This window comes from Atractosteus spatula, chromosome 27 (assembly GCF_055471065.1).
Source record: "Atractosteus spatula isolate fAtrSpa1 chromosome 27, fAtrSpa1.hap1, whole genome shotgun sequence".
Lineage (NCBI taxonomy): Eukaryota > Metazoa > Chordata > Actinopteri > Semionotiformes > Lepisosteidae > Atractosteus > Atractosteus spatula.
The window spans coordinates 9,866,015-9,878,771 of NC_142732.1; the positions used below are offsets into that span (position 1 = coordinate 9,866,015).

Below are 12,757 nucleotides of genomic sequence, written 5' to 3' on the forward strand. Positions count from 1 at the left end.
CCAAGGAACATCACAGGTGTGATATTTAAACTTTCTGCTCTAGGAAAGGTTTGTTGTGCCAACAAAGTCCCAGAATTCGTCTCGGAGCTACACTGACATTCCCTTTCCCCGAGAGTCTCCGTTTTCTAGTTTAGAAGGAAAAATAATTGATCTTTGTTAGGAAATCCATTTCATTCTCATGCAACACTGGCCGTGAGGTAATTCTATGCTGTCAAAACTTATTTCTACATTTAAATTCTTAATGTTATAATACAAAGAGCCGTGTTCATGTAGGGGGTTATTATCAAGGTGTTAAAGAGTCTTAAAATATACCATCAACACAATAAATAAAATAGTTTTCACACAGATTTCTCTCTCGCCCACTGTGCTTCATACAGCATCTGCTTTACTGTTCTCTTAATAGATACATCCAACAATCAAGAATGTGCATGCTGAAGAAATACCCCACAAGAAAACAGGTTCTAAGAAACACAAACAACAAATACTCAACAAAACAACACAACCACACGCATACATATACTGATCCAGACAGAAATAGCATGGCATCCAGATCAATCACATTTGTGACTCAGGTACTGTGTTTCCTGCCTCCACGTTCAACACATCCTGCCGGGAAAACCATCTGACAGAAGAGAGTCCATCGCGGATCCTTTGAGCTAATGGAGCGAATGAACAGACACGTCGGGCACCCAAAACGTCATAACGAGAAAGTCTGCGATCCATAAACAGCAGACTCGAAAATAATCCAGTGATGGGCATATTTCAGTGCTGGGCCCAATGTTGAGAGAAAGCCAATCCCCAAATCGCCACAACCCCTCTGAAACCAGTGCGCTGGTCTCAACGTAGAGCAGACGCCTTAGTAATTTACTGTATACAAAGGAACAGATAAAAGTTTATTCCATGCTGAAAGGGAAAGACAACATTTTGGCTATGCAGCCCTCTACACCTTTCCATTCAGCACGGAATAAACCCTTTCCTGTTCTTTTACAGCCTACGCATGCTGACGTACCTACTGTACCTACTCCAATTACTGCATGCCTAATGACAGGCAGGCTAGCTGCTTGCTTTGTGACGCACATTTCTATTCATGGTGCCAAGGGGACTGAGTGGTAAGACTTGAACCTTCCTGATCCAGGTGCGTGCACCGTTTGAAGAACATTTCAAGAAGGTTTCGGGATGCAGTAGGTCTTACGCCCTGACAAAGCACTACCATGGGGGTCCTCTGCAGGGGAAGCATGCACACACCCTCATTCTGGACAGTTCAGGCAGGGAGCTGCGTCAGCACGTGTAGGCTGCAAAGGAACAAGCAAAGGTTTATTCCCTGCTGAAAAGAAGAATAGAAACGCAACGTTTCGGCTGCGGAGCCTTCTTCAGGCATCAGAAGAAACGCAGTGTTTTTCTTCTCCGTTCAGCACAAAATAAAACCTTGACTTGTTCCTTGCACACTCTGTAGATGCATGTATATAAAACCACGGGAGAGAGGTCAAGGGGGTCCACTTGAGGCCGAGCAGGGTCCCTCTCAGTCCCTCTTCGGATGCTGCGCGCGGCTCTGCCGGTACTCCTTGCCGATCTTGAGCAGCGACAGCAGGATGGGCACGGACATGGGCAGGAAGAGTGGGATGTAGATGGCGAACTTCTGGTCGTCGGGGAAGTAGAGGAGGTGCAGCAGGGAGGGGTCGAAGAAGGCTCTCTCCGAGGACAGGATGGCCTCCTTGCTGGACTGGAAGGCGAAGGCCAGGTTCCCGGCCTCCAGCTCGGCCACGGCCAGCTGCAGGGAGCTCACCGCGCCGTACACCTGCAAGCAGAGGAGGATCTCGCTCAGCTCACGTCTTGCTCAACCAAGCTGAACAACCAGCGGCTGCCGAAAGAATCCCACTTAACCTACACCTCAGTCAGGAGACTGGGGCAAGGAAGGAGTGCAATCTGTCCAGCAGGGGGTGCAAACCTGATCCATCTGTCAGTGTGGTGAAAAATCATTAAAAAAGTGGCACTTTTCTGGACACTCCACTCAAAGCGCTTTACAGGTAATGGGGATCCCCTTCACCACCACCAGTGTGCAGCCCCACCTGGATGATGCACCAGTACTCTCCCCACACACCAGCTCTCAGTGGGGAGGAGAGCAGAGTGATGAGGCCAGTTCAGAGATGGGGATTATTAGGAGACCATGATGGGTAAAGACCAGGGGAGAATTTGGCCAGGACACTGGGGTAACACCCCTACTCTTTTGAAGAAACGCCCTGGGATTTTTAATGACCACAGAGAGTCAGGACCTCGGTTTTACGTCTCATCCGAAGCATGGCACCTTTTTACAGTATAGTGTCCCCGTCACTATACTGGGGCATTAGGACCCACATGGACCGCAGGGTGAGACTGGCCTCTCTAATACCTCTTCCAGCAGCACCCAGGAGGTCTCCCATCCAGGTACTGACCAGGCTCACACCTGCTCTGCGTCAGTGGGCTGCCAGTTGTGAGTTGCAGGGTGATATACAGTAGCTGCTGGTGCCCTCAAAAAGCTTCAGAGAATTTTTTGTTCCTCCATCTCTGTTTCTGCCGTTTACACAACACCAGCTGAACTGACCTAGCACAACGACAACCTTTTCTGTTGGACTAATATGCAGACATATAAAATATGAGATGGCTTTAGAAAATGTACAAATTAAATATTTATAATATGTAAATAGACTGTTGTCAAATGCAGTATCCAGCCTCTGCCGTTTTAGTAATGAATCCCTAATCCTCACTGTATCCTGAATCCTGCATCTCACCCCAACCCCAGTGTGTGAGAGGTGTGTCCATCTCTGCACCATCAGAAAGCCACCTGTTCCTGGTGTAGGCAGCAGCAGCACCCTGATGCCCCTCCTGGGAGCCAAAGGCAGGACTACACCCTGGGTGGGGTGGCAGTGCATTGCAGGGCACGCACACAGGGACAATTTAGAGACACCAATTAAGGCCGCCAGCCTGCGTTTGGAAATTGGGGGGGAACTGGAACCATGCGAAAAACAAGAAACCACTAAGAACGTGCAAGCTCCACACAGAAGGCCCAGTACTCGAACCCAGGATCCAGGAGCCGTGTGGCAGCAGAGCAAAGAGCCATGCGGGCATGCTGTGCCATGAGGTGTGGGTTCGGATTTCTTTCGAACTAGCATTTTTGAATGCTCACCTGCTCCGCGATGTGGTCGTCGATGACGATGTTGCCGATCTCGTCCAGCAGCTGGGCCAGCGAGGTGAGGGTGGTGGTGGCGGCGGCGATGTTCTCGACGGCGCGCGCCCACAGCAGGCGGTCCAGCTCCCAGTCCGTCAGCCCCTTGTTGCCGGGGCTCTGAAGCAGGTAGCCGGGGGGGGCGTGGACCTGCTGCACCCCCAGCAGCAGCCTGCGGGGACAGGGACGCGACGCATCAGAGGCAGGCGCGACACACCCACGCCCTACCCCCAGGCAGCATCGTCATCAAGCCGAGACCTGCGACTCACCCTACCCACAAGCACCCATTCAGCTCAGCCGGACCCGCCTGTCTGTCTGTCACAACGCTGGCCCTCGGCAGCTCAGATCACAGACAGACGAGTCTGACCGAGCGGTCTGGGTGTGGAACTGTGGGGTGTGCGCTGAGCAGGCATCACCTCGATCTTCACGGGGGAAGTACACAGTAGGTTCTCAACACCTGTGAGGATTCGGTGCAGAGAACTGTCACAAATAGCCAGATTTGCATCTAACCAAATTCACCCTTATACCGTTTTATAATGTACCACAGTATATGGTATGTATGTTTAAAAGCCATACGTAAGCATCCCTTATATGGTATTGAAAGCACTAATGCATTGGCTTTAAGTTAGTTTGAATAACGCCTAACAACTAAAAGAAACAACAGGAATCTCTGTTCTCCGTTCAGCCTGCACATCAGCTGTCTTCACGAGTAACAGGCCCCACTGTAATGAAACAGGCAGCAGGACTGTCACTCACACTGCTGACACAGAACCTGGAGCGTTCATTACGATATGAAGACCAGAGCGCGGAGATGCGGGTCTCTGGGCAGGGGGCAGGGAGAGGCTCGCTCACTCGCTGGAGTGGTCTCGCCCCGCCGCGTCTGCAGTGCCGCCAATCTGAAAGCTGCGCTGCACAGCCTTCGGCTCGGTTTCGTCCCACTCCGCTCTCCTTCCTAGCCAGACTGAGTCGGGAATACGCGAATCGGCGTGATGGGGAGACCCCCCACTGCACCGCGGCGAGAGGGAGCCCCGACTCACCGCAGCTGTGCCAGGAAGACACCCATCACGCGCGCCATGTCGATGTCGACGTGCACTGGGAACTGGGACTCCTCCGCCTGCTGCTCCCGCACGTTGTACACCTGGAGGGAGACGAGAGCACAGCTGGGCAGATGTGCACACGGCGCTGCAGCAGGTCTTTACCCAATCACAAGGACAGGGGCTTCGCAGTGCTGGGGGCCCTGGGTCCGATTCTGGATCTGGGTAGCCATCTGTGTGGAGTTTGCATGTTCTCCCCCGTGCCGTCATGGGATTCCTCTGGGGGCTCCGGTTTCCTCAAACAGTCTAAAGACATACTGGTAGGTTAACCTGCTTCTGGGAAAACTGGCACTGGTGTTCATGTGGCCAGGTGTAATTTCCTTCGCCAGTTTAGAGTCGGGCTGCTTTTTTATTAAGAAAACCTTATTTGAATTTACCAAGAATTGTTTTAGAGTGCTTCTTGCTTAATCCTTGTATAGCCTTCTTTCGATATACTGGATCTACTGCAATCTTTAGAGGCTGGCTTGCCCGTTGCGGTACTGTAATACCTGCCATGCTCTGCCTCATTCTCTGAATATAACTGGAAACAGAAGACACTTCTTTCAGCAGTGCATGTTACTTAGCATATGTCTAGAAATGCCCTGGGATTTTAATGATCACGGAGAGTCAGGACCTCAGTTTTACGTCTCATCCGAAGGACGGTGCCTTTTTACACTACAGTGTCCCCCTCAAAATACTGGGGCATTACATAGACAGCGGGTTGAGCCCCCCCTACTGATCCCACTAACAGCTCTTCCTGCAGGAACCTCAGCTTTCCTAGGAGGTCTCCCGTCAGGGTACTGACCAGGCTCACGCCTGCTGAGCTTTAGTGGGCTGCCAGTTGTGACCTTCATGGTGATATAGCTGCTGGCCTTATCCCACACACCAGTTCAACACCTCCGTATCTGTTAGCCATGGCCTGATGCAGACACTCATACTGAGTGCTGAGACTGTTGCTGCAGGAGAGCTAAACCAATGCAGGGGTGCTTGGGAAGTGTCTTTTGAGCACAGGAGACCCCTGTGTCCCTCCAGACCCCGGTCTCCGAAGGGCGACAGTACCATGATGCCACCCCAGCGCGGGCTGTGGAAGGCGTTGGTTGGCACCTCTCGTCCGGACCGGTCTCGGATATACAGCGGGGAGTGCGGTGGGTCTGGCACGTATAGCAGGAAGTTCAGCACCGGGTACGAGGACGCGGCGTTGGAGCCTGGCGAGGAAGAGAATGAGGGAGAACAAATGATATACATGGAGGGCAGACAGGCTGCGTGCAGGAGGACAGGCAGCAGAGGCTGATGCAGACAGGCTCAGTGCAGGAGGACAGCCAGCAGAGGCTGATGCAGACAGGCTCGGTGTAGGAGGACAGGCAGCAGAGGCTGATGCAGACAGGCTCGGTGCAGGAGGACAGGCAGCAGAGGCTGATGCAGACAGGCGGAGTGCAGGAGGACAGGCAGCAGAGGATGATGCAGACAGGCGGAGTGCAGGAGGACAGGGAGCAGAGGCTGATGCAGACAGGCGGAGTGCAGGAGGACAGGCAGCAGAGGCGGAGTGCAGGAGGACAGACAGCAGAGGCTGATGCAGGAGGACAGGCAGCAGAGGCTGATGCAGACAGGCTGAGTGCAGGAGGACAGGCAGCAGAGGCTGCGTACAGGAGGTCAGGCAGCAGAGGCTGCGTACAGGAGGTCAGGCAGCAGAGGCTGATGCAGACGGGCTCAGTGCAGGAGGACAGGCAGTAGAGGCTGATGCAGACGGGCTCAGTGCAGGAGGACTGGCAGCAGAGGCTGATGCAGACGGGCTCAGTGCAGGAGGACTGGCAGCAGAGGCTGATGCAGACAGGCTGAGTGCAGGAGGACAGGCAGCAGAGGCTGATGCAGACAGGCTGAGTGCAGGAGGACAGGCAGCAGAGGCTGCGTGCAGGAGGTCAGGCAGCAGAGGCTGATGCAGACGGGCTCAGTGCAGGAGGACAGGCAGCAGAGGCTGATGCAGACAGGCGGAGTGCAGGAGGACAGACAGCCTTACCCAGCCTGGCCTCCACAGGGTTGATGACGTGGGGCAGGCTGTCCGCACTGAGCGTGTAGCCAGGGACACTGCTGTCGTAGCGAGGGTTCACTCCCAAGACGGCGTAGTTCAGGATCTGACACCACAGAACGGCAACAATCGATCAGTTCAGTCAAACGACAACTCAAACTAATTCATAGAGAACCTTTCCATTGTAAGCTCCATCAGAAAAGTGTTGAAAAAAATAATGATCAAACACTCCATGCCAGTACCTGGGAGTCCACAGAAAAGTTGGCAACAGGGGCTAGCTTGTCCAGCAGGGGCTGTATGTAGCTCTGAACAGCGCTCTCTATCTCCCAGTGCAGGTGGTGGGACTTGGGGTCCGGGTTCAAGAGACTGAAAGTGATCTCATAACCTGCAGGGAGGAGACAAGAACAGGAATGAGAGGCCAAAGGCTGCTGACCTCCTATTTACACAGGAGCTGTGAAGAACTCACACTGAAGACGAAGTGTGTCGCACTCCAAACACATTTCCTTTCCAATCTTCGGAGCGCTCGTTTCCAGCAACGCTCCGATCACAAGCTGCGCAAATAAATGGATTTATGTGCCATGAGTGATGGCGGAGAGACAGGCTTGCACCTTGCGCTGGACTGCAGATTTATCCACTCAACACCCTTCTTCCAGTCCAGGGTCGCGGTGGAGACAGAGCCCATCCCAGCAAGCAGACTGCAGGCTAGACACACAGACACAGACACAATATGCAGGCTAACCTACCAGTACATCTTTGGACTGTTTGAGGAAACCGGAGCACCCAGAGGAATCCCATGACAACATGGGGAGAGAACATGCAAACTCCACACAGATAGCACTTGCAGATGCAGAATCGAACCCAGGGGCCCAGCACTGTGGACAGCAATTCTAACTACGGTACGTCCGAGCCACCCTGTACTATGAAGAAATACCTACATTTCTCATGAATTTGAGACTGAATGACCTTGCTCCATGGGAGTGGAGTGGACACTGATAATAATCTAATGATAATTACAGCGCCCCTGGAGCAGCTGAGGTTAAGGGCCTTGCTCAGGGGCCCAACGGAGTAGGATTCCTCTGCCAGCTGCGGGATTTGAACCGGCAACCTTCCAGCCACAGGCGCAGATCCTTAGCCACAGAGACACCGCTCCGCCCCAAAATTCATGGCGACAGCTGCGTTTGAACACCCGACCTCAGGGTTATAAATCAGTCACTTAAGCTGTCACGCCACCAAGGCAAGTCAATACAAGTGGTCTCAGGAGACGCCGGATGACAATCTTTTTTAAAGACACCTACCAGGGCTGGACTTGAAGGCCCTCATGCGGTCGGCCAGGCTCTCCCTGCTGAGCCGGCCGATGGGGACGCGATCGCTCAGCGCCGCCTTGATGTCGGCGTCAGTGAAGGACATGGTCTGGACCACGCGCTCCACCTCCGGGCTCAGGGCCTGCAGAACCTCCGGCAGCCCGCCGGCCCGGCCCGGCCGCGCCCGCAGCAGGGCCGTGCGGCGCTGGCCCACGTACACGTTGACGCCCTGCATGGGGAAGGGGGCAACGCAACATCAAAATCAGTCATGCGGGACAGAGGAGGACAGCTCCTGGCATCGCCAGCCGAAGCCCTTTGGAACAGTCCACTTCTCGAGCGAATGATCAGCTCATGTAAGTCATTAAGAGCAGAGCTGAAACACACCCTTGCAGATACGGGTCCAGGACAGGAGCTGGGCATGTCTGAGGTTCGACACTGTCACAGATATCAGCCTCTACCTTGTTACTGACAGAGAAGAGGAGATGTCTAGACTGACCAGGCCAACCGACCCAACTAGCTCCTCTGGTTGCTGCTAAGAGTGTAATCCAGGTACAGCATTGTTGGCCATTATTACTTCAATGCCTATACCTATGAAGGTCACAATATGTTGAGTATTCTGTGGAATAAAGACAGGCAATGGTATATGGGTTCTCCAGTGACAGAGACTCTAACAATATTTAGTAGCGACAGAAGCCAGATTTTAAACACTAAAGAATTTTAGTCATTTGCCAGATTTTCCAGCAAATTTGCCAGATTGCTCTACCAGCAGCAGTTTTTCCCAGGAGGTCTCCCATCCAGGTACTGGCCAGTCTCACCTGAAATATCATGACACTTAGAAGCTTAAGGGAAGCTATTTTTTTTGGCTCTGTGTCAGTCCTCTCTGTGCAGTTAAATAGGGTTCATCAGTCTGAACAGCTGCAGGAAAGCTGCAGCAATTAGTCATGCAATTTGTTTTCTCGTGTGCAAAGCGTGTCAGTGCTTTCTCATTCCTGGAAGTTTTTAACCAGAAGGAGCACATGAGTGTGATCAGGACTCCTCCATTGGGTCATGCACAGACGTCGAAGGAGGCGTTTTGTTTTTGGCATGCCCTGCTCTGTGCATGGTTTTCAAGCACAGGGGCCCTGCAGCTGTGAAGAGAGACTGTGTGTTCAGTGGGTGGAGCGGAGGCGTGTCTCACACAGCACAGGCCTATGGGTTTGAAAGATGAGCTCTGCTCTGGACTGTATGCAGCTTCAGGTCACTGTGTGTGGGTGACAACACCTACCTCCGGGAGCAGGGGGGAGGACTCTGGGATCACATACACAACCACTGAACCACAGGGGCTCTCGCTGAGCTGGAACAGAGAGAGGTCAGCTTCTGCAAGAGACATGAAAAATTTCTGTTAAGGCTGGTACAGAATATGCCATCACCAGCAGCCATGTCACCCTACAACTCACAACTGGTAACCCACTGGAGCTCAGCAGGTGTGAGCCTGGTCAGAACCTGGATGGGAGACCTCCTGGAAAAAACTAAGGTTGCTGCTGGAAGAGTTGTTAGTGGGGCCAGCAAGGGGCGCTCACCCTGCGGTCTGTGTGGGTCCTAATGCCCCAGTATAGTGATGGGGACACTAGACTGTAAACAGGCGCCGTCCTTCAGATGAGGCGTAAAACCAAGGTCCTGACTCTCTGTGGTCATTAAAAATCCCAGGGTGTTTCTCAAAAAGAGTAGGGGTGTTACCCCGGCATACTGGTGCACTATGACTGCTGTTGCATCATTCAGGTGGGGCTTCACCCTGGTGGTGGTGGTGGAGGGGTTCCCCATTACCTGTAAAGCACTTTGAGTGGAGTGTCCAGAAAAGTGCTATATAAGTGTAATCCATTATTATTATTATAACATCACAACCACCTTCTCTGTGATCCAAATCTTACACACATTGAGAATTCCAACAACAGCAGTAAAATGGCACAATCTCACCTTTTGCTGTTGGCAATTTAAGGGCATCCTCCTCCATTACTGTGGCTGTGCGGTACTTGATCTCATAGTGGTACTTCAGGCTGGTTTTTCCTGGTGAAACAGAAAAAGGGAACAACAGCATCGGCATCCAGCCACCTCAGTCCTACATTGAAGACGGGGAAAAGGCGATTTAAAGCCCAGCAAACTGAGTGTGCAGATCGCCTGGGTTGAGCCCTAGCACCCCCACCCCACTCACCGTCGACCTGCTGCTCCTTCTCTCGCGTGTCGGTCAGGGGGACTCTCTTCTGCTGCTCGGGGGTCAGGGTGCCCCTGGAGAAGATGACCTCGACTTCCACACTCAGCTGGAGCTGGGACACAGAGGCACGGACACATTACACACCACAACGCTGTGCGTGTTGGCCGGTATCAACAAATATCAGGGAGCAATAAGACAACCTGCTTTTCAGCTTCCTAGGTCTGTGGCTTCCAATCCTGGTACTTAAGAGCTACAGAGCCCTGTAGTTTTCTTCCTAACCCATCTCTCAATTAGTGCAGGTAACCACATTTATTACTGCAAATTAATAATAATAATTCCTTACACTTAAATAGTGTTTTTCTGGACACTCCACTCAAAGTGCTTTACAGGTAATGGGGATCCAGTGTGGATGATGCGACGGCAGCCATAGTGCACCAGTACTCTCCCCACACACCAGCTCTCAGTGGGGAGGAGAGCAGAGTGATGAAGCCAGTTCAGAGATGGGGGTTATTAGGAGGCCATGATTGGTAAGGGCCAATGGGAATATTGGCCAGGACGCCAGGGTGAAACCTCTGGTCATTTTGAGAAACACCCTGGGATTTTTAATGACCACAGAGAGTCAGGACCTTGGTTTTACGCCTCATCCAAAGGACGGCGCCTGTTTACAGTCTAGTGTCCCCGTCACTATACTGGGGCATCACGACCCACACAGGGTACAGGGTGAGCGCCCCCTACTGGCCCCACTAACACCTCTTCCAGCAGCAGCCTTAGTTTTTCCCAGGAGGTCTCCCACCAGGTGCTGACCAGGCTCACACCTGCTGAGCTCCAGTGGGGCTGCCATTTGTGAGTTGCAGGGTGATATGGCAGCTGGCATTACTGGCTTACAGTAAGTTTCAAACACAAAACAGCCAGGTTCTGCATTAAATCTTGCAAACTTGGTGTCCGGGCTGGACTGCAAGATCATGCGCCCGAGAAGACCGGAGGAGACTGGGATCCGTCCAGTGCGAAGCCCGGCTCCGGGGGACAGTACCTGCAGGCTGTCCAGCTGGCTGATCTGGGAGTAGGGCAGTCCGGCGCGGTAAGTCTCAGTGGTTTTCCACCACAGAGGGATCCCGATCACGATCGCCACCGCCGCGATGGACAGGGCCGCGTTCTGCCCCCGTCGCTTCTCTGGGAAGGAACAGAGCGCGCAGCCGGTGATCTAGCAGAAGATTAATCTGCTGAATCTGTTTTAATACCGTGGGGTTTCGCGAGGCTGTACAACAGGCACCTGCCCGATGAAGCACAGTTACCTTCCAGTGCTGCCTTTTTAAAGAATCACTTACCAAGCTGAAAACGACAACGAGATCATTTTATAATCACACAATCATTTGTATTTGCTACAGCAGCCTATCCTGTATTTTAATGAATCACCCAGATCTCACAATGTAAGGAACCTACGGCTGCAGTGTACTTTATACAGAATACTTCTTGAAGCAGCTAACGGATTGTAACTCCATCAAATTAGCTTTTCAGTTGTTTCCGCATTTAGCTGGTTGTACATGAAAAATTAATTCATGTTAACATTTCAAGCATTTAACTCGGTTTCTTCAGCTCACCCACAAGCGACGCATCCATGTCTCCGGGAAAACGACCAAGCGATTGATTGGCTGCAGCCCTATCCAATCAGAGGCCGGCCTTGATCAGTCTCGCCCAATCACCGTCACTTAAACACTGTAAGGGGTGGGGTTTGTGATGCGGAAGTAAAAAGGCAAAACCGGTTAGGTACGGCGTGAGGAAAAGGACAAAAGAGATACGGATTGAATTTATAAACAATAAAATTGAAAATTATGCTTTCATTGAAGATTATGCACCTGGAATATCCCACTTTTCGGTCTTTTAGTCGATCAGAAAATATCTGTAAATTCTAACAAGAAACTGCTATTGCATATTGTGATAGTTGAATATTATTGTACATCAGGTGTCTTCAATCCTGCTCCTGGAGAGCTACAGTCTAGTTAATTTAGGGTCATCTATTTCTAAAGATTGCGAACTAATGATGACCTTACAAGTTATCCTTTTAATTAGTAGAATCCTGACCCTAATCCAAATATTGAATCACAAAAGATCTTAATTTACTAAACAAATCAGTCTTAATAGAGCACAGTTGATTCTAGTCTCTAGAAAGTGGTGATTTTAATGGTTACTTCTAAAAACTCCTGCATATGGGATCACCAGAATTGGAACTGGACAGTCATGCTGTACACTAAGAAACCTCAAAGATCTGTATTTGTATTTGTGCAGATCTCTCACTTGATTGATTTCTCTGCCTTGAATTGTTCTGGGAAAATAATTTCAAAATAAAGGGGTCTCTAACAGTAGAAATGATCTATAAATAGAAAGAGGTTCCATTAAATATTGTATGTAGCGGAGATTAAATCTGGAGTTAGCACACAAAGATCAGTTCAGTGGAAGTAACTCAAAATCTAAGGAAAAAAGAGCATAACAATGCCACCTTCTGTGAAAACCTTGACAGTGGATATTTGAAAGACTGTACACTATATAAAAAAAGCTTAGTCAGGAAAAAAGGCCCTCAATCTATATTCTGGATTAAAATTCCATGACTTGCACAGAAAAAAAACATACATTTAACCAAAACAAACTCATTGACCCAGCTTTTAACTTTTGATTAGACACTAATGACAACACCGATAAATCAAGGCTATGCAATTCTTGTCCTTGAGGGAAGGTAACTGCAGGTACTCCATGTCTTTCAAGTTTCAGCACCTGAAAGAGCTGAGGGAAGTTCAACTGGATCAACTCAGCTGGTAACAAGACAACTTAGCTTTGCGAGAGCTGAAATGTAATGTAAACCTGGGACCAGACAGCCTTGGTAAATAATCAATGTCTATAGCAGACATCTTCCATGTAATGCAGTGAACCCTTGCCTTTTGTTATCTTCTGCAAGCTCTAAAGTAATGCATCACCCTCTAG

The 12,757-nt window shown here is 50.9% G+C and overlaps 1 protein-coding gene across 1 annotated transcript; it reads right to left on the bottom strand.

Moving 5' to 3' along the window:
• Positions 1 to 347: 347 nt before the first annotated feature.
• pigs (phosphatidylinositol glycan anchor biosynthesis, class S) lies at positions 348 to 11,449 on the bottom strand. The gene is made up of 12 exons (XM_088907019.1): positions 11,383 to 11,449; positions 10,815 to 10,954; positions 9,785 to 9,896; positions 9,550 to 9,639; positions 8,861 to 8,952; positions 7,591 to 7,825; positions 6,538 to 6,680; positions 6,287 to 6,401; positions 5,332 to 5,477; positions 4,237 to 4,337; positions 3,161 to 3,371; positions 348 to 1,795 (listed from the first exon to the last, which is right to left on the bottom strand). Exons 1-12 carry the CDS (start codon positions 11,399 to 11,401, stop codon positions 1,520 to 1,522), a joined length of 1,680 nt encoding a protein of 559 aa, XP_088763145.1. The 5' UTR covers positions 11,402 to 11,449; the 3' UTR covers positions 348 to 1,519.
• Between the last annotated feature and the right edge of the window lie 1,308 nt (positions 11,450 to 12,757).